At 49.1% G+C, this 21,422-nt stretch overlaps 1 protein-coding gene across 1 annotated transcript in view; it reads left to right on the plus strand.

Annotated features, from left to right (window-relative positions):
* Positions 1–309: 309 nt before the first annotated feature.
* Positions 310–21,422, plus strand: part of TRIP4 (thyroid hormone receptor interactor 4) — a gene marked incomplete at its 5' end in the record, with an annotated part of 30,649 nt that continues 9,536 nt past the window's right edge. The window contains 10 exons of the mRNA XM_010158765.1: positions 310–476; positions 687–823; positions 2,544–2,777; positions 3,728–3,806; positions 5,634–5,763; positions 6,219–6,434; positions 6,904–7,030; positions 7,918–8,105; positions 9,214–9,338; positions 10,142–10,233. Of these exons, the coding sequence (XP_010157067.1) occupies positions 310–476; positions 687–823; positions 2,544–2,777; positions 3,728–3,806; positions 5,634–5,763; positions 6,219–6,434; positions 6,904–7,030; positions 7,918–8,105; positions 9,214–9,338; positions 10,142–10,233 (1,495 nt within the window). The remainder of the gene's footprint in view (positions 477–686; positions 824–2,543; positions 2,778–3,727; positions 3,807–5,633; positions 5,764–6,218; positions 6,435–6,903; positions 7,031–7,917; positions 8,106–9,213; positions 9,339–10,141; positions 10,234–21,422) is intronic.

A 21,422-nucleotide genomic window follows, 5' to 3' on the forward strand; every position in this document is an offset into this window, starting at 1 on the left:
GGTGGGGACTGGAGTTTTGGGGTGGATTTTTTAGTGTTTGGCAGAAGGGGATGTTACTCTGTGCCGGAACAGGGGGAGGAAGGTCATTTACCTTTGTTTTTTTTCCGGTGAAACAGCCACAAGTGATTTCCCACAGTGCCTGTCTCAAAGTGGGACTCATAAACTCATTTCTTACTGTAGTCTTTGCAGAAACCTGATCTGAAGGGGAGAGCTAAGCTGCCCTCCTTGCATTAGTTTATGATTAGACCGTTGGTTTCCTCAGAACAAAAGCCCCCTTACCCATTTTTCCCCAATCCTGTCTTCTTGCAGGTACATCTTGTCAATAACAAACGAAGACGAGATCCGGGAGTACGTCGTTGACCTCATCCAGGGGACTGACGGGAAGAAGAGTCAGTTTGTAGAAGAACTGCTGGCCAGGTGGCGGAAATCCTCCCAGCTGCCATCCGAGCCTTTGCCGACGTATCGGAGAAAGGATGGTGAGTGGTATGGGATGGAAGGAACTGAAGTCTCAAATAAGCTTGTCTCAGTCAGTTTATAAACAATTACATGCCGTGAATGCCCTTGACTGGTCCTGTTTCTGTGCGCCGCGACGGCGTAAAGCCAGTTTTCATTCACCAAGAGTTCAAGGACATCCTTCTCCTGCTGGTAGTTACCCGGCCTTTCTTTGTGCTTATGCACACTTTCAGAGACTTCAGAAGCGCCTCGGGCTGGAGACCAAGCGAAAAAGGGTAAACGCAAAGGAAGGAACAAGCAGGAGACGCCTGCGTACGCTGAGCCAAGTGCACACGTGGAGGAGGTAAAAACCCCCCTCGACCTGGCCAAGGTGAGTGTGTCTGGTACACGAGGCTGGGTGTTGAGGGCACGCTGTGAACCTGGGCCGCGGGGAAAGGCGATACCAAACACTGACAACAGATGCGACTGGAAAGAGGAAATAAGCTTTCAGAAATACTAATCCTTTGGTATCGGGGCCTGATGAAGCATACCTGAAAGTGTGTTTGTGTTTCCTAGCTACGTCACGGGGTCTAATAAGCGTTGCCTCCCCCTGCAAAAACTCTGTCTTGTCTGACATACAGCACAGCCCCTGTAAGGCACGCGTTTGCTGCATCTGCATGTCACTAAGCCTGCTGCTCTCGCGAGTGGGTAAGAAGAGTCAAGACGAGGTGTCCCAGTGCCACAGCACGACACTGTCTCTGAGAAAAGCAGTGTGGGAGGATGTGGGATGTGGAAGGAGTGCTAGCTGAGGTGTGGGTCGAGGAGCGGGAGCCATCCACTAGCGTGCAGCAGGCAGAGAAAGTGGCTTGTTCTGCAGTGGATGAAACGAGGCTTTCTGGGAAAGGGTTTTTGAGAAATCCTCTTTTCTAACGTCGAGAGAGGCTGTGGAGAGGAGAGGCAAAGAAAACATGCACTTGAGCTGCAAGAGGATTTTCAAGTGTATCACAGATATGCCAGCTGAAGGCCAGAGAGCACGTTTATTTTGGAGTCTGCTTGCTGCAATAGATAAGGGTACTAAGACCCAGTCATTCTTGGTCACGGCTGGCACGCAATTCATGGATGAAACCAGTCTCCTCTAGTGTTACAAGACAGGTTTGTGCCTGGAGTGTGCTCTAAGCGTATGTTTTTGAGTATTGCCAGAGGAATGGTACCAGTTGGCTTTGTTCTATTCTCCCCGAATGATTTCTGTGCTGTAATTAATTCCTGCAATTAACTTCTCAACAATTCTCAGCTGGTACCTGCTGGAGATGTCAGGTGGGAGGAGGAACCCTTTGTGTCTTTGAACAAGGTGTGAGGTCTGAGGGAGAAAACAGAGAATTCTAGTACTAGATTATGAATCCAACCATCACTTAAAATATCTTGCTTTGTTTCTGATCTGGGTTTTTCTACTTTGTCCTGACCCAAAGCTTAGATATGGAGTCCTTGATTGAAACTAGAAGTGAATCATAGAAGCACTGACACCAAGTCATGAAATGAGCAGAAGAATTTAACTTACAGCTAAATACCTGGACATGCAGTGTATGGAAAATCTCTGTTCAGTTGGCTGTGCTGGGTGGAAAAATGCTGGGTGGTGAACTGGCCACGAATGAAGAGGTTCTGCTGCCACCAGCACCTCTGTTTCCAGGGTAGGCACACAGAGGACTTCATAGTTACAAACAGAGGGTTGCTATAACCTAAATAGCCCTTGAAAATAAATCTGGGAGTAGCTGAACTGCTGTTTGAACCTGTCAAATACCCGTGAGTTGATAACGAAGGTCTGGACGAGTGACAGCATGCCTACCGTCTAGACCCAAGCAGATTTATCTTCCAGAGGCAGCAAACATCAAGTGGATCTGCAACATCCTTATGTTTTGTTTTGTTAATTTCCTTGGACCTTTTTTGGCAGGCCTAAGCGTGTCTTTCCATTGAATCCTGGGTCCAGTCTAAGTTTCCTTCCAGTCAGGCAGAATAATGCTTGTCAGAGTCTCCCCAGGCTGTTTGAGGCTCGGTGCTTTCTCTTTGCTGTTGGTATTGCAGCGTGAGTACAGTTTGCTTATTTTTTCACTCCTCAGGCACAGGAGAACAGCAGTGGAGTCAGCAGCAGTAGCAATTCGTCTAAGAAGAAACCCAAATATGTCAGCTTGTATACGAAGGAGGGGCAAGACAAGCTGGCTGTCCTCATCCCTGGACGTCACAGCTGTGAGTGCCTGGGCCAGAAGCACAAGCTCATCAACAACTGCTTGGTTTGTGGGCGCATCGTCTGTGAGCAGGAGGGCTCTGGGCCCTGCTTGTTCTGTGGTGCTCTGGTTAGTAGTGAGGTGGTTTGTATTTGCTGTGCTTGAATGTGATGTTGTTTGCTCAGGGCTTTGAAATGGCATGGGGCTGAGTTATCCTCAGATCAAAGTTCCTCTAGCAAAGTTCTGCAGGCTCTAAAGCTGTGCAGGAAAGAACCTGTTCTGTCCCCTTCTAGGGGAAGAACTGTTGTGGCTTTAAGTCACTTAGTGTTTCTTTTATGATGTGCCGCATCAGAGAGCAGTGAGGTTTCCCTCATAATTTACATCATTTTGGAGCCTGCCTGATTCATGACAGTCTCCTGTGGCTGGCTGGTGCCTCACACTAGGGCCTGACGTGTGTGCAAGGCTTCAGCCCCATCCTAGGCACAGCCCTGGTAACCTTGTAAGGGGCAGGAGACATGGCCAGGGCCAGCGTGCTGACTTTTCTTCGGCACTCGTGCTGTATCCACCATTTGCCATGCCTGCAACACCCTGTGTTTGGTTGACAGGGCACCTTTTGGAGAAGGGTGGCAAGTTAATGACTACAGAATCAGTAAAGTTAACTTCAGGTTTGTTGTGGTGGAGGAAGATATTGGTTGGATGGGAAAATGTTTTAAATCAACCTGATTGCTATTTTTAAAGATCTGTTTAACTCCCAAGTGGCCAACAGAGAGAGCACACCTCTGTGTTAAGCATTGTTCATCTGCTTGCGGAGGTTCTGAGTGCATTTCTCACTCTTTGAGATTGCCTAGCAGTGTGCCCACCCGTGGAACCAAGAAAGACCAGGGTCTACGTTTCTCATGGATTGCTTTTAGTGAAGAACGAGCTTTTAGGATTCTCCCCGTGTAAATAACACCAGAAGAAAGGAGGTGTGGACTGTCTTAGCCATTTTAAACAGCATGCTTTGAGCTACTGTCCAAGGATCTGAAACTGGTAAAGCACGTGATGTCCTTCCTAAGTCTTTTTCTTTTTTCTATCCTCAGGTGTGCACTAAAGAAGAGCAGGATATTCTTCAGCGGGACTCGAACAAGAGCCAGAAGTTGCTGAAGAAGCTCATGGCAGGTCAGCAGCAATGACATACCTGTAATATAACACACCTGATCAGTTGTTCAACAGCAGGAGCCCTCCTCTGCCTCACTGTGTTACAGTGGCCTTGGTCTTGTGTAGGAATGAGTGTGTGTGTGTCCTGGTGTGTAGATTGTCTAGATCCATTCATCCAAATTATAAAGAATCGCTGGCAAAGTCTAAAGGTAATTCTTTCTCTTGAGCTGGCACCTGAATGTCTCTGTGGGGTGTAAATTGCCAGGACAGTTTGTGAACTTCAGTTGCTTCAGACTTTACTGAGCCTCTTGTCGCCGTTGCTGCTCGGTGTCTGTGGTGGGCATTACAAGGATGGCTGGGAACTTGGCTCCTTGTATCCTCTCTGCAAGTGCTCGGCAGCATTTGTGGACTTCAGCAGAGGTGATAACTATGAGTGTCTAACAGCAGTGTAGGATGTCCTTACCCAGAGCCCCGAGGCTGCTCGTTGGGCCTTCCTGAATCAATCACATGAACTGGATCATTGTAACAGTCCTTGAAAATTAGGATAAGTCTCATGTAGAATGTGTGCTGTGGAAGATGAAGTGCTGCTGATTTGCTGGGTCTAGAGAGGTGGTGGTTAATATTTTCTAATGATTCTTCTTGTCTAACGCTTATCTTGGAAGCTAAAAATAGGAACAGAGCCAAGGAAAGCAAGAAGAAATATGTACCCAGTCTCCCAGCAAAGACCTGTGCATTATGGGGATGTTTGTTTGAGTTTAGCTGAAATATAGCCAAGGTCACAGTGTTCTTGGTTGAAAAATACACTTTGCTGAAGAACTGGGGAAATATTTACTCTGGGGCTCAGTGTCAACTTCTCTTTAGTGCTGCTGAGATGGCAGGAGGTCCTGTAAGTCCTTGGGAATAACAGCTAATTACAGAGTTGGTCTGTTTATAATCTTTCTGTAGAGTTCTTGATGTACTTCAGGATCCCCTTTTCTTACCCATTTTACCGGTCCTTCCTGCTGCCCCTGCCAAGGTCTTGCTTTGTGCACTGTCTGTGCAGGTGAAAGCTGAAATGCGGATAGCTGTCTGTCTCGGGGGTGAAAAAATGTGGATAAGCAGTGACAGGCAAATACAGGCTTTTTTGTTTCCCTGAAATAAAGGCATCGGCCTGCGTGATGTTTTCTGTGAAATACATTGGTTTGTTCCATTGTGGCTTTGATTCACACCCTTTTTCCCCTCCCTTTTGTTTGTTTGTTTGGTGTTTGTCTCCTTGCCAGAAATGGTAAGAAGGAAGAGGTTGTTGCTGGGAATAGATTCCTCTGTCTCCAATGGTAGCTGGTTTGCAAACCTGCTGAGGTGTGCGGGGGGAGGATTTCATTTGCGAGGGGCTCACGCAGCAGCAGACAGAAGGCTTGCTCTGTGCATAACTAGCACCTGTCAGGGATCTCTCATGACCAAGAGTCTCTCTGTGGAGGTGGCAACACTAAGGAGAGAATGTGGCTTCTAGGAGGGGACTCAAGGCCTGTGGTGGGTGATGGGTGCCCTTTGGACTGCACTAACTGTCAGGGAAGGGTGAAACCAAATCAAAGACCAAGGCCTTCTCCCTAAACACTACCTACATGTTGTCGCTGTAGTACTGAAATGCTTCCTCCTCTTTGGAGGAAGGAGTCTGTGAAAGGGGCTAGGAGGAAAATCGTGCCTTGAACCTGGCTTGGAAAGGTGCTGATCTTGGTGCAAGATTCTTCTTTTGACTCCTTGAATGGCATTTGTTTTAGGGGGTGTTTCTGCAGCTGGTCCCACCAGGAGTGGTCTTTAAACAACAGGCTCGTCCCTGACTATTGAGCTGTGATTTATTTTCTATTTCAGGTGCCGAAGGTTCGGGGAATTTGGATGCTATAAGCAAAGACTTACTGCCTCGGCAAGAAGCTAGACTCAAAGCGGGCCTGGAGATGGCTGTGAAACACAAAGACAAGTTGTTGGAATTTGACAGGACAAGGTAAGATACTGGCTGTGAGAGTGTTGTGAAATAATGTAAATTATCTCGCAGGCTGAGCTGCCTTTAACAGAAATGTTAGAGTTCCCTCTAAAACCTGGGCTGTAGCTGGAGACACCTTAACGTTGGCGTTTGGTGGAACAAGAGTGAACCCCTCGAATGGGTCCTGTTTGGATGTCCTTGCTGTGTGTCCCTGGTGGTCCAGCTCTCCAGAGAGGGCAGAAAGGAGCAGGTAGGAAGGCAGGTTTCATAGAATCCTAGAATGGTTTGGGTTGGGAGGGACCTTAAAGATCATCTAGTTCCAACCCCCCTGCCATGGGCAGGGACACCTTCCACTAGACCAGGTTGCTCCAAGCCTCATCCAGCCTGGCCTTGGACACTTCCAGGTTTGGGGTGGGCGGTGCTGTGTCACTGTCTCACTGTGCTCATCTTCTGTCATTACGGTTGTTTCTCACCAGCGTGCGTCGAACCCAGGTCATTGACGATGAATCAGATTACTTTGCCACGGACTCCAACCAGTGGCTCTCCAAGCAGGAAAGGGAGGCCCTCCAGAAGAGAGAGCAGGAACTGCGGGAGCTGCGTCATGCCTCTCGACTCTCCAGGAAAGTCACCATCGACTTTGCTGGCCGGCAGATCCTGGAGGAAGACAGCAGCATGGCTGAATACCATAGCAAGTGAGTGAGAATGGCAGCACCAAGGCTGCCCGAGAGCAGGGAGGTGAAAACCGTCACGGATAGGGGTTTGCCAGCTAAAGAAAGCTGAGCCAGCCGTTCCCTTGAAGGACACTTCCGACACTAGGATGCAGTTTTGTGTTCTTTTCTTCCTTGAGGGTCTTTTTGCCTTGCAGCATGTCATCTCTTTCAGCGCGACTCTGCTGAGACCCCCTCCAAAGCCAATCGTGCGAGGCTTGCACGGGGTTTCAGCAGCTGATGCGTCTGTTAAAGCTGCCCTGGAAAGAGGTGTTGCAGGCTGAGTTTCTGTGGTAGATGAGAGTGACTGTTCATCATTGAACCTAGCAAGGACATGGTTTAGCTGGGGGAGGTGGTAGAAGAATGCTTTGGGTCCGAAATGTTTGTGTGAGGAGAAGGGAGACGTTGTCAGGGAGAGGCAGGGAATTTTCATGCTTCTTGTTTGTGCTTGCAGACTGGATGAAACCATTGAAGCCATTAATTGTGGCATGCTGAGCAAGCCAGCTGGGAGCCCAGAAGCAAAGACGACTCTGAGTTCTGGTGTTTTAGTGAATCCCCGTCTTCTTCAGCCTGCTCCTTTGGTCAGTATGGGTTGAGTGATCTGTACCAGGGTAATGACTAACTTTGGGAGAGTTGAGCTTAGGAACTGTGAATTCTAGTACGTCTGCAGTGTCTCTCTCCTACCCTGTGTCTGAGAGATCCTCATTAGCCATCTGAGTTGGGGACAGTAAAGGTTTGCCAATGCCTTGCTCTGTTCCCTGCTCTTGGAAGGTTGGTTTTTCTGAGTTTGTCTCCTGCCTCCTTTTCAGGAACTTAGGATCTCCTACCCCTGAGATCCTCATTAGCCATCTGACTTGGGGACAGAAAATGTTTGCCAATGCCTCGCTCTGTTCCCTGCTCTTGGGAGGTTGGTTTTTCTGAGTTTTAGTCTCCTGCCTCCTTTTCAGGAACTTGAAAAAATTTCTGAGAGCCAGCCTAAGTCTGTGTCACTTTTTCAGCTCATTTATGAAGTATTTTCTGCCGGATTTCTGGTTTCCAAAGGGCATAATCTCTATCTTCCAGTGCCACTTCAGTTGTGGAATGCTTGGCACATGCTGAGTAGTTGGAGGTTGGATGATTCCCAGTTTTGAGTGTTGATGGCTGTGAATATGCTTTGAAATCTTTATCTTCCTGCAAATGCTCTGAAACACCAGCAGGTAGATTTATTCTTTATGTCTATAGTTTAGCTGTGATGCATGGAAAGGAGAGCTGCACGGAGTGGAGCATGACCTTGCTTTGCCTCCTGCCCAAGTATTGTGTGTAAGCAGGGAGCTAACGCAGCGAGCTTGCAGGGAAGGAAGGGTGATCCCAGGAAGAGTAATACCTCTGTCCTTAAATTAAAGAAAACTCCAAATAGGATTTGCCCATGATATGCATTGTTCCTAGAGAGGTGCTAACCTTTTTCTTGTCTCTTTTGAACACTCTGAAGTGGGTGGACCAAACTGGTTTGCTCCCGCACAGGAAAGCCATCCATTCCATGGATACTGGAAATGAGTCTGGCTCCGAGCGGAACAGGTTGCGGATTCAGGATCGAGAGTTGCAGGAGATCTCAGATGATGGTTGGTGCCTCAGCCTGCACCAGCCTTGGGCTTCCTTGCTCGTAAGAGGAATAAAAAGGTACAGGGGGGGCCTAAACTGTGAGGCCTCCTGCTCAGCTCTTGCTTTATAGGTGGGATGGGAAGTTGTTTTCCTCCAGGGACCTCTGTGGACTCGCTTGCTGTGTACAGTGACTGATAGCTGGTAGCTCCAGGTTGGGAAGCCATGCTTCCTCATCCACTGTACTCATGGTTTCAGAAGCCGGTGAATCTGTTTGTCATATGAGTAGCTAATCTGGAAGGTTTCTTCACAGTGGGTAAAACAAAGTGAGGCTGAGATTTTTGCACTTTTGTCAGGGCGTACCTTTCTGGAATTTGAAAGGTAAATAAGCTGAAAATGTGAAATATGTTCTGGTCTTTTTGCCCATCATAAAGAAGCTAGCAGTGGCACCAGGCTTTGTTTAAACAAACCCTCAAAACAAGCACAGGCACACACCCCTTGCCACCACCTTCCCTCTCTGGGCTAGGAATCAGGTTACAGAGGGAAGCTCCTTCAGCACAGCACCGCTGACATGTTAATTCACCTTTTTACCACTAATACAGAACAAAGAATCTTCTTTAGCTTTTTTTTTTTTTCCTTCACAGAATTTCTCATTTTAGAGAGCAAAGCTTTTTCACTTCCCAAGCTAAAGATCCTGTAAATCTTAGCATGCCTGGGTTCTGCATCCAGGTGGCCCGGGGATGCTGTCAGCTGCTCCGAGGCAGCTGCACCATTGATGCCTAGTACCCATGCTGGGATCCCCGAGAGCTGCAGCTAATGACCGCTTCATACGGATGTGTGGTCCTTTATTGCTCCCTAGATTGCATGCTTACTGTGCGTAACTTTTTGAGCTTTAAGGGAATTATATGAGCAGATTGTCCTACACACGTGTCCGACATACTGCTCTACTCGCAGGGGATTGATGTCCTTTTCTGCTGTCACTCTAAAGCAGTGAGGACATGCTCTGCTTGTGGCGTTATTTCTTGCCTGTCTCAGCTTTTCTCTGTGGTGCCGACACATTGCTTGAGTTTAAATAGTCAGGGCAAAGCTTAGCAGCGGGAATTACTTAGCGAAACGTTCAATTGAAAAGTCTGTCCGTGTGGGTGACTTCTGCTGAAATTTAAGCCCTAAATTCTCCTTTGTTCTCCAGGGTGGAGGGCAGGACCTGGTACACATCTCATAGAGGGCGGTTATGGATTGCAGCTACTGCTAAAAGACCTTCCCCTCAGGAAATCTCTGAACTGGAGACCACGTACAGAATGCTGCTCCAGAAAGGTGAACTTCTCTCCTTGGATCTTTGTATTATTTGGTACACTGAGCCACATAATGACCAGTGTCAGAAAGGCCTCTCTGCTGAGCAGTTATTACTGCTTCATTTTTTAACCTTCTGTTCTTGAAATTCTCTTCAGCCTTTCTACACCTCATCAGCTGGATGGGTATGGTGGCAGACTAACTCCATCCTTCAGCTGGTTGCGTGCTCGAAGCACAAGCACTATCAAATTAAACCCGACTTCTGTGATAGCTTTTGACAGCAAAGGACCTCATTTTATTCTGGGCTAAAGCAACAAGCTATTGAGTGTGTGCTTGTGTGCGTGTCGTGCTTCAGTCTGTTTACAGTGATGTGAAAGGCTTTTCGTGTATTCTGACCTTGTGGAAATCAGGGCTGAAAAGCTGCAGGTTCTCAGGAAGATGTTGTGCTCTCACGTGGGCAGGAGGAGGCTGGTGGCTGTACTGCCTGGCTGCTTGTGCGGTGCTCCTGCACGTCAGCCAGCTTAAGTGTCATGCGGAGGGATTGTCTGCTCCCTCATCAGGGCAAGGAGCTCTTCCTGCACTATATGTTCCTTTGTCAGAAGCTAAGCAGGGAAAGTTGTATATGCAATTAAATCTCCCCACCTTAGTCCTGTCGTGAAGATCCTGAGCTGGAAAGAGAACGACAGGGTGTTAAAATTGCTGTGTGTTTTCTTGTGCTTCAGAAAGGAGCACGTGGTTGGAGGGAAAGGTGCCTGGGCGTTAGAAAAGCCCAGCTATATGTGTGAGGATGTGAGCCTTCCCCTAAAGAGAGATTTCTTTCCATGCAGATGTGGAATTTCCGAGCGATTATCCACCAGGATGCCTCCTAGGCTGTGTGGATGTGACCGATTGTTTATCGCAAGAGCAGTTTAATGAGCAGGTGAGTGCAGCAAACACACCTTTACGAGCTTGTATTAGCCACCATACTTTTAAAGTAGTGAGATGCTGTAGAGAAGACATCGATTTGAGTTTTAGACTTGTGTTGAAAAAAGACTACGCAGTCTGGTATGGGTAGGAAGAGGATGTACCGAGAAAATGCATTTCGGTAGTGACGGAAGGGAGTGGTGGCTAGTACAGACTAAATCCATCAGCAGCCTCTCTGGCAGTGAGGTAGTTTGGTTGAAACTAGTTGCTCACATACTCTGAAATGGTTTTCAATAAGGACTCACACCTGTTTAATTAAAGCAGAGCTAGCTGGAGAGACCATGCTGCAAGGGCTCATGACTGCGACTGTTTCCCTTGGCTACATGGGTGGATATGCACCAGGACACTGTGGCTGTGCTGGACTGTGAAAGACAGGAACCTACAATGCAGTAATGTTGCATTTCTCATTTTCTTCCTCATTTTGCAAACTTGGGAGCTTACATTTTACCTAGGTAGGGCTTCTAAAACGCTGATCATTGCTCCTAAAGAAACTTCTTGGGGTTGTAATAGAAAGAATTTCTTCAAGTTTTGCCCAGCCAGGCAGCAATATTTTGCTGTCTTTGGGTGTAACTGTGCTGGTTTTCCTGTCTCAGGGAGGACTCTGGATTGGGAGGGGTCAAGTACCTGTTTGGCTGTTTCTGGAAGGCAGCGAACAACTCCCTGAGCACAGCCAGCAGAAACTTTGCAGTTATTGCAGTGATTTGTGTGGTAGAGGACATGAAGGGAGCTGGAAACTCTAGACAGAGTGGTAACATGGAAAACTGTGCAGCAGTCCTGGTGATGTGCCATGGAACCTTGTCCCTGGCCCTGTGGTACCAGTGAGATCAACTGCTCTGGTACAGGAGAGGGTAGCCAGGCCCAAGCAGAACCACTGAGGTCCGTAGCTGCTGTGACTTCTGGTGCTTCTTCCTGGAGCTTGAGGTCACAGTGGTCTCCCACTGTGGGAGTTGTGCTCTGCTTGGGGCACGGAGTCACCAGGAGAAGGAGCTGCGGGAGGAGGTGAGGACCCTCCCACCAAGGGGGGTGGGCAGGAGAGCCGCAGGGTCTCCACGGAGACCCTGCAGAGAAGAGGACATCTAGGGCCTCTACGTACAGGGAGGGAGGGACAGATGGAGATTACAGCGCATTAAGACTCCCAAGGGAGTCAAAGGACATTTAAGTGGCCCTTTTCTGAATGACACAGGTGATTTGGAGTCCAGGGACGCAGATAAAGTTGAGGTACCGAGATCTTCCTGACCTCAGGCTTCACCAGCAAGATCTCCCAGAGATCTTGTGCCCAGAGGCAGGCTTCAAGGAGGAGAGTGCTAACCTGTAGGGAAGGAAGATTGAAGCAGGAATCTCCTGAGAAATTTCAACCCGTACAAGTCCATGGGTGCTGATGGTATGCATCCAGATGTGCTGAGGGAGTTGGAGATCAGGAGAAGACCCTGATAACTGGAGAAAGGTGAATATTACATATTATAGAGAGACAGAGCAAGGCTCTTACTGATGTATACGGGAGGAGGATGAGAGACAAGGGTTATAAATTGAAAGGGCAGGTTTCAGTGTGATGTAAGAAAAAAAATTCCCCACAAGAACAGTCGAGCACTGGAGCAGGCACTGCCCAGAGGGCTTGTGCAGTCTCCACCCGGGAAGATTTTCAAGACCTGACAGGACAAAGCCGTGAGCAACCTCGCCTGAATTCAATGTCGACCTTGCTTTGATCGGGAGGTTGGACCAGAGACCTCCTGAGGTCTGAGTCTGATGCTGTGACTGACTCCGTGCCCACAATCTGGAGCAGCGACTTTCCTCGGGGTGTGTTTTATTAACTTACAGAGCCTGCGCTTAGTACCAGGCAGAGCATGACTGTTCCTGATGCCATTTCACGTCTGTTCACTGCCCGTTTTTCACAAGCCAGTTTTGCTGTGATGGGAATCACCAGACCATGTAGGGCTTGATAACGAACCAAGACCGTCTTGTGAGATGGAGTAAATGGATTCCTCTGGACAGAGGAGGAAGAGGACACACCAAGCTGATGGGCATCTTCTCGCCATGAAGAGTTGGAGAGACATCAGCAGTCGGGGCTGTTTCTCATGAAGCGCTTTTCTGGATTTCCCAAACCCTGTGAGGTTTTTCAGCAGAGAAAAATGCCCGGAAACTAGGGATGAAGAGAATATTTCTGATGAGATTGTCTCTCTTCTCTGTTGCGGATGGAATGGGGAGAGGTTGGAATATGGGCAGCAGAGGGAGCTTTGGGACTGGAATACAAGGAAATCTGCAGGAGTGTTTGGCCTTGTATGGGTACAAGCCTTTGGAGAGAGAAGAGGACAGGACACTGGGGTCAGTATAGGGCTTTTTGTCTCCATCCTCCACTGATTCGCGGTTTGGTCTTAAATGGAGATTCTCATCCTTCTTCTGCTGTCTGTAACATGGTGGGAAAATATGGCCTGGTCTCTCACAAGTACTACCTCCTCTTCCTTTGTGGATATGTTCTTCAGGCATTTGTAAAACAGCTGTGACAGTTTCTGACAATTGGGAAATGGAGCTGTAGGTAACGAGCTTTAATCTGCCCATAGAGGAGCCTCACAATTAGCTGTGTTCTCTAGAAATTCCTCCCAGTTTGCTGGCACCACTCAGCCAAAGAGTCGCTGGAGGAAAAGTACTGCAGCACTTTCACCAGACCTATAGGCAAGAGATTTAGCTCTCTTCTCGATGCCATGTTGCCACGGCGCTTCCCGATTTATATCTCCCTGGCTTTTTGCTGCTCCCACATTACAAACTACTTATAATAGTTTTGTTGCCTTTTTACAGTGGTTTTGTCCATTTTTTTCCCCAGGCTTGCTTAATGCAGTGTTCATTATCCTAGCTTGTAAGATTGAATTCAGAGGTCTGAGCATCCTTCTGAAGCTGGTTGATGAGGAAACGTGTGTTTTTGTTGACTATCATGAGCCACAAGCGCAGCTGAAGGAAGCTGAGAGATAATTTAATTGCGAATACTAGCAAGATGAAAAAGCGTGCCATGCCAGCTCAGAAATCCGAGTTGGATCTTGCTGGGAGTAGGAAATCCCTGTTGCTCACGCTGATGATTCAGCCCAGGTTCATCAGCAAAGCCACTTGTCAGCAGTGTAATCCAGCCATTCCTGGGTGTACAAAGACTCCTCCTCGCTTGTGGGGGGAGAGGGAAAGGAAGGTGATGTGTTTTCACCACTTATGGCGTACAAAAAACATTGAATATTTTCTAAAGATCTGCAGTATATTAGCAGGTAAGGTGATCTGATGCAGCAGCAGAGACGTCTCGGAGATTAAGCCACCGCAGGGCTCTTCTCGGGCGCTGTGCTTTGTCTCGCACGTCTCTTCACCAACTTGCATTTGGAGCTTTGGCATTTTCCGGAAGGAATCCTTTCACAAGTGCAGGGCAAGCCACAGTTGCAGATTATACCCACTGCCCGAAGATGAAACAGTTCCCTGTCGTGCTCACTGTCTTTTGATGGTGGCCCTGCCTTCTTCAGCAGCTGCGGAAGTTTGCTTTGACTCTTGTGACCATTTGTTCCCATAGGCAAGGGAGAGTCTTCCTGGTCTGTCCCTCCTGCATATTTTCTATTATTTCTCCGTCTTTTTGATGCTGTCATCCTCTCCCTATTTAGTACTGTCTGCAGATTTAATTTCCTTGCTGTTTGCATCCTCTCTCAGGTTGCTAATGAAGATGTTAGTGGCACCCTGCTGGTATTTTTCTATCATTATCCTCTTTAATATTTTTTTTACACTTGTGCTCAAAAACCAAAATCAAGCAACGATGTCCCGTTTCGCTGGATGCTGCACCAGCAGACTCAGACCAAGTCCCTGCCCTGAGAGCTTGCGTTATTATTAGGGGCTGGTTATTTATGCGCATTGTTACTGGATGTGCAAGCCTGGCCTTGCGTAACCCCTTCGGAGGGGTCAGTCTTGCAGCTCTGCCCTATGTGCAGTGTTTGAAGACCGGTTGACACTGCTGAAGTGGTTTGCAGATCTGCAGGGTGGCGTGAGAAATGGTGACGGAACAGGATCTTGCATCCAGTAGCTGGCAGGGAGCAGAGGAAGAGCACAGCAGAGATGTCCTTGTGATTAAAATCAGTATAATTTCAGATGACATTGTCCTAATCCCAGTTGTGCTACGTATTGCGTGAACTAGTTAAACATGTTCCTTTGTGTCTCTTTCCCACGTGTAAAATAAAGCAGCGCTTCCCTGTCAGAGGCTATATGCGCCTGCTTTTACTGCTCAAAGCTGTGATCTTTGGATTGAAGCTGCTCTAGGTGCAGAAGTTATTATCAGGTAGGAAGGTCGACCCCAGGGATCAAGTGTAACTCGCTTTGTTCTCAGGGGACTGAAGCAAAAGCTGCTTTCTGAATTCGGTCCCGCTGCTGAGGGCGGGCGGTTGGCTGGTGCCAGGAGCTCCCTGCGCGTGGCTCTTAAATCTCAGTATTTCCAGTTGAGCTTTGCACATCTTACACCTCCTCGGAGCGCGTTCTGGGCTCATTTCCTTCTCTTCGTGGCAGCCACCCAAAAAGCCTCGGTCGAGACCAGAATGATCCCTTTGTTACGCTTTTCGGTGCTAAAGGTGACCTGGAAACTTTTTTTCCCTCCCTGTTGAGCTCTGAGTGTTGACGACGGCTTTTCCTTGCTCCGGGGTTGACGTCACCGACACCTCGAGCAGCGCAAGGAGCTGCCTTTCTTTTCCTGCGTGAGGTGTCGGTGACTTCAGCAGCGCTCGCTGGGGAAACACGGGAGGGTGCAGGCAGGGCTTGGCAGGAGTCTAAAGCAAGCAGGGAACTATTTACATTTATGCCATTTTAATGTGCTCTGAAGTCCGTGTTCATTTTGCTAATGACTTTGATCTGAGAGACTATTACTTTAAGTGGAAAAAGAACATTTCCGTTGCTGCTATTTTAGTAGTTGATAGGTGTGTTTGGACTTATTTGGAATGCAAGCGTGCACGCACGCCGATACCTAGATGTGGCTATTATCTGGGGTTGAAATATTGGGTAATTACGTTTGACGGGAGTAAAGTGTTTATTTTTCATTTCTAGCTGATCACTTAGTGTCCTAAATCTGCACAAGGGAACACATCTAAGCTATTTTTGTGCCACGAGATTGAAACTATCATTTAAATAGGCTCCATCTTTCCCTCTCAGGAAATGTGTGTTTAATCTCTTGCCCTCCTCCTCCCTCCCGGGTGAAAGTAACAGCAAAAAAAAAGACAGACTTGGGTGCCACGCGTACAGGACTTGCTTGAAATTCTCAAACAGGAGTGAAGAAAGGAGAAATTTTCTTTATTGAGGCTCCAGAAGGTGCCTGTTTAGATCATCGCCAAAGAAAGGAACAATAGCCTGCTGGTAATATTTTCCTAAGAAAGAAGTTCATGGGAGGGGGAAACACAAACATATACACTGACGTCTGCTTTGAGGGACAGTATAAATACGTGGAGACTTTTTACGAGGACCTTCTCCCCAAAGTAAAGGTTTCCTAGCGCAGGCTCCCAGCGAGACAAATGCTCGTTTGTGTAATGCTGTGGCTGTCCTGGCACCATCGCTCACCCCCCCCACCAACGGGGTGTTTGCCTTCTCGTTTTTGAGGCTTAATTATTGCACCTCTACCAACAGATGATTTGGAGCAGGGTTTTGAAGGCTGGATCAGATGTATTTCCTTCTGCAGCAGTCTAGGTGACTGGTAGTGATTGTGACCAACAAAAGGCCTTTGAACTTTAGAGGTCCCTGGATTCTTCTAAGCTGAATTTGTCTTTCACGTGTAGCCTGATGCCAGATCAAGAGGCATTAGGCATTAGTCTGGCTTGCAGGGACCTACGGGTGATGCATCTCTTTATTTGGTTTCTCACCGCATAACCCCCCCACCCGGTTCGTGGTTCCAGGAGCAGAGCAGGCATGCAGCTGGTTTGGATTATAGACTGTAAGAGATGGGGGAGTTTTTCCTTATGTGAAGTGGTTTGGTTTTCATCAGAGACTCTTGTAAGGCTCCAGCTGCCTTGCATAAGCCAGCAGGTTTACTGAGGCCACTGCTCAGTCTGTTAAGATGAAGGAGAGATTGTCACTTGATGATGATTAATTTAGGAATGCATTAACATGCCAAAGAAATCGAATGATAGAGGCTAGCTTGCCCTCTCCTCTGGTTTCCTAGACCCTAGGGAAAAAACGAAGCCAAGGCTGAAGCATATGACTTAATTAATGATGACTGTGGACTTAGCCTCTGCTACCATTTCAGCAAACTAGTCAGTGATGTGGGATGTTTTTTTTTCTCCTTTCAGATGTGGTTACTGATACTTGCCGCCTTCTTGGTGGTTGGTTTTTATTTAATCCTGAAACCAAAGGTTAGATAAAATTGACCTCCAGCCTGGCTGCTGCTCAGGTGCCCCACACCCTCGCTGTCCGGTTGTAGCTCCACCGGGTTGAGCCGTGACCACCCTTTAGGTGGTGGCCCCAAATGACGGAGGAACTGGCAGCTACAGAGCGTAACCCCTGTGGTAAATGTACGAGTGCCCAAGGACGACGCTTGCTTCAGCCTTCATTGGCGTGTCATCGATTTCATAACCGAACAGACCGGTCGCTCAGATGCATATCCTGGTCCTGCTGCACGTTGGGCCGTGAGAAATCCCAGCACGTTGGTGGGATTGAATCAATAGCTGGAAGCAGCCGTCGGCGTCATGCCTCCTCGGGGAGTAGCAGCAAGGGTCAGTGCGGGGAGTGCCAGCTGCGAAGTAAACCAGGGCAGGGACACGGAAGCCTTATCTGCGCAGGGCTGTGGTCGCTGAAGTTAGGGTTTTTTTCAAAATTCAGCAGATCTCCGTCACCTGCTGCGCTCAGCTGTGCCATTTTACCCCATTGCTTTGCAGCTCTGATTTATGAAAGGACTTTATGAAGCTGATTGAAGCTGTCTGACTGTATCTAGCAGGGTGCAGGCACCGTGAGCTGCTTGAGCCAGAAGCAGGTGGCCTGGTTTCCCCTCCCTCCCCATTGCCTCTTTCCTCCTCCTTGCCAGGTCTCGTCTGACAGCACAGGCAGTGGGGCTGCATTGCAGCTGAGGTTAGCCCTGCCTCCACTGTCCCTTGGCACAGGAGGATGAAAACGGCTCTTTCAGCTGAGCCTGGTGCACTACCGAATATTTTCCGAGTCCACCCAGTTTCCCCCGCCAGCCGTCAGCCGGTCTATAAACATCTCGAGCCCTTCTCGCACTGCTCATAGGGTTTACCATGGGCGGGTGTTTTCTGGGCTGGGATTTGAGCCGCAGGAGGGTGGTGGTGGCTGTAGGTCCTGCGACGTCGGTTCAAGGAGAGCGGGTGGGGTGCAGCGTGCCGTGTGGTTGCCGGCACCTCTGAGACCTCCAGGTCTCCCTGCAGACCGTAACCACTCAGCGTTTGAAAAGCAGAGTGCACCAGCACGGGTTTGAATATTAAATCTGCATTTCAAAGTCCTGTTATTACTTATTACGTTTTAATTGCTTCCCCTGCCCTTTGAATCAAAGTACAGCTTGTGGTGTAGGAACACGACGAGAGCCAGGCTGGAGGCTGGAGAACACCCACCAGATGGATCCGACCGGCCGGGAGAAGGATCCTGCGGTGATCCCAGCCTGCCGCGTCTGGATCTGGTTGCGTACCAGCTAAGCATGCGAGGGGCAGAGCAGGCAAGGACTGACTGGCATCATTGTGGGAAGAAGAGGAAAGGAAGGCAGGCTAGCAGAATTCCTTGCGCATCCTCGTGAAGGGAGCCTACGCCAGCACATGATCTGCCAGCAGCAGATGTAAGCTCTCAAAAACAGCAGGGAGGATGTTGACTGCAACAATGCATCAAGGCTGCGGTTTGTAACCTCAATAGTAAGGCAGTTAAGTTTTTTTTTTTATTTTTTTTTAACAAAGACATTTTGATTGCCAAATCCATAACCATTAGCAGCTGTGGTTTCGAGCTGTTCCTTCCTCACACGTTGCAGTCTAGACCTGACAGGCTTTCAAACAAAAGTTTGGCTGATGGCTTTTGTTTGTGTTTCTTTGCGATCCTGCTTTTTTTTTTTTTCCTTTTTCCCTGTTCTGTTGATCCGGGCTGAACGTCAGCGCGTATCCCTCTTCTAACCCAGCCTCTGCGGAGCGGTTCCTCTGCATCTCCATGGTCCTCTGTGGCCAAGAGCAGTGCGTGCTGTTCCTCAGGTGCATGTTCACAAGGCTGCGGTGCTGGATGGTTCTGCCTCAGGCTAGAAAATTTGGCGTTTCTAGAAAGTTGCATCTGCTTTGGGATTTCTGTTTAGGAAAACGTTATGTTCCTCATGTGCCAAAATCCTGGTCGGCCCATGCTAAGGCAGAGGGAGCAAACGGGTCCTTAAAAGATGATTCTTGAAAACACACTCAAGGCTGAAAGTGTGATGTAAGACCGTGCCATGAGAGAGATCAAACCTCGCAGTGAGGCACCGGGTGCTCTGCAAGCTCTTTCTGAAACTGAGGGCCTGACTCAGGAGGAGATGACACAGCAGCAGCAAACCTGGATCTCCTGGCTCAGGTGATGGCTCCTGTTGCCAGCTGGGTGTCACCTCTGGATGAACGTCCCCTGGAGCACTTCAGGGTGAAGGCTGGGTTAGGAGGCTTGGCTAGATAATCCCCAAAAGTGAACATCCTTGTAACGGGGTGGTGGAGACTACCCCTGTTGGAACAACAGATGGGGAAACGATGCTTCAAGACCGCTCTCCTTGGAAAAGCGACAAGGATGGATGCAGCTTGGGCACAGCAGTTCTTGAAGGCCGGTCCTGCAGACTGTGAGAAGGGTGGGATTTTTTTTTCTCTTGATACTAAATAACTCCAGCCTGCAGACAGATCACAGAGCCCGTAACTGAGCTTCCAGCGCTGGAGCAGTTTTGGCTGCACCTGTACCCAGGCAGATCTGCGAGGTGTCTGCAGGCAGGTACCGGTGTTACTGCTGGTGGTGGCCCAACTGGAATTGGGGAGCTTGCAACACCCACAACCGGATAAGCATCATCTCTCGTATTTTTGATGGCTTGGCTTCTCTTGCTTCCATGTGCTTGTGTGACAGGCATCGCTGCGAATGCCCCTCCTTGGCTGCAGCACCCCCGTCGCCTGCCAGAAACTCCCGACTTTCTTTTTCCCCTTTGCAAACCACTAAAGAAACATTTTCTAGCTGGATGGTGAGCAATTTCCCTCCGGAGAGGAGAAGAAAATGGCTGTTTAGTAGTTAATTACCTGTTACTTTAGTCTGACAGCTATGAAGCTTATGAGGCGTGAAAGAAGAGCAGATCCGCCTTTCCCACAAATCACCAAGAAAACGGGGTGAAGGAAGTTGCGCCCAGCTCCCAGGGGGATGCCGCCCATCCCGCTCCCCTCCCTTGCGTGTGGCCAAGGGGCTTCTCGTAACGCCCGGGGAAGAGCCCAGTGCGTGTTTCTGCCTGCTGGGGAGAGCTGATTTATTGCCCCTGCTGGTTACAGCAGCCCTGCTCTTTCGGAGGGGACGCCGTCTCCGCCAAGATTTTTTTTTTTTCCCCCTTTGAATGCATTTTACGGTGAGATCTCTTGCCAACACATGGGCTCTGCTTGCTTTTATTCTTTCCAGACAGCGTTGCTTTCCAGCGCTGCCTCTTTTATTTCAAAGCTCTTAGAGAGCAGCAGGGAAATGAGGGCTGGAGCTGGTGTCCTGGCCTGGCGCTGCCTGGCAGAGCGAGCTGTATTTCCCCTGTTGTTCAAGGAGGAGGCACGCCAGGAAAATGATTCAACCCTTTCCATTATTAACCTTGCAGAACATCTCAACCACCTCCTCGCTGTTTGGTGCCAACGCCCCGAGGCCGCCCCTGGCAGCCGTGAGATGGAGAGGATGGTGGCGACCCTGCCGAAGGGACTACAGGTTCCAGCGTGCAGTTCTCTGCCGCGCTTTGGCTAACCAGGATGTGTGCCGGGGCCGGGCGGTCCGCACTTGACGGGCAAGAAGCGTGGAGGAGAGCTCAGGCTGCATTGCAGGGCTCTGTAGGTCAGCCTGTGCTTAAAACGCCCCGGCTGTTCCCACCCCGCGTTCAGCATTCGGTTTGCGCTGCGTTTGCTTGTCTCCTTTTGTGTCCGCAGACCTTAATAAGAGCGAAAGATGCTCTTGAAAGGTCTCTAACGAAGCTGCCGGGGAGCGTTTTGGCTTTGTGCTGCGCAGAGCCGCTGCTCTGTTGCACGCGGTGCCTTTGTTCCTGCCTCGGATGCAGCGGAGCAGAGCTCATCTCGTTAGTGATGGTTTGGCTCCCCCCTGGCATGTTTTCCTTTGGCTCTTTCGATTCCCCTGCCTTCGGTTCACGGCGCTCGGGTTCAAGTGAATGCAGCTGATCAGGGAGGGGTGAAGAAATTGAGGGGCTCGGGACAGCCCTTCTACATGTTTTCTTTTTATTTTTCCCCCTGCTGAGATGGAATTGGGACGAGCGGAGGGACCTGAACCCCGCTCTGTTAGCAGTGACGGGAGGCAAGCCTGCACGGCCCCTGCATCCCGCTGCAGACTTCACCCAAATCAGGGAAAAAAATATTTACTTCAACAGATTGGTGTGGGGAAAAAAAAAAAAACCAGCAGTGTGTTTTTTTTTTTTTTCTCTCAAATGTCAGGGAAGGTGGGTTTGTGTCTCTGCTGGCTCCGAGCTGGCTTGTCCCCTGCTTTGCTCTTTGGCTGTGGGCTGCGGAGTGGGGAGGCTGGGCAGCCCTGCTGCTATTTCTGGTGATGATGAGATGGCGATGGGAGACGAGGGACGGTGAAAAGAAACAAGGGATGGTGAAAACAGCGTAGGGAACATTCATTAGCAATTATCCCTGCTTGCAGCTTGATTGGCGTGGCTGTTGGGGACATCTGATAGCCACTTAATGTATGTTCAAAGCGCCGGCTCTAGCGAGAGGGCAAATCTGGTGGCCTGTTTTCGGAGGAGCCTGGTGCTCAGCTCCCTTTTCCAGCTTGTACTCAGATGCTGCATTTAACCTCGAGCTCTTTCTGTGTGTGTTAAGCTGCCTTGAGATCTGCTCTTTTTTTTTTTTTCCCCCCCCGCTAATCCCTTTACAGCTAGGATCTTACAAACCTGTTAGCAGCAAATTGAAGCCCGACCAGTGCGGTTGCAGAGATGAGATGAGCAAGGAGGGTGGTGGTTGCGCGGACACCGGCGTATGGAAG

This window comes from Eurypyga helias, unplaced genomic scaffold (assembly GCF_000690775.1).
Source record: "Eurypyga helias isolate BGI_N326 unplaced genomic scaffold, ASM69077v1 scaffold8459, whole genome shotgun sequence".
Lineage (NCBI taxonomy): Eukaryota > Metazoa > Chordata > Aves > Eurypygiformes > Eurypygidae > Eurypyga > Eurypyga helias.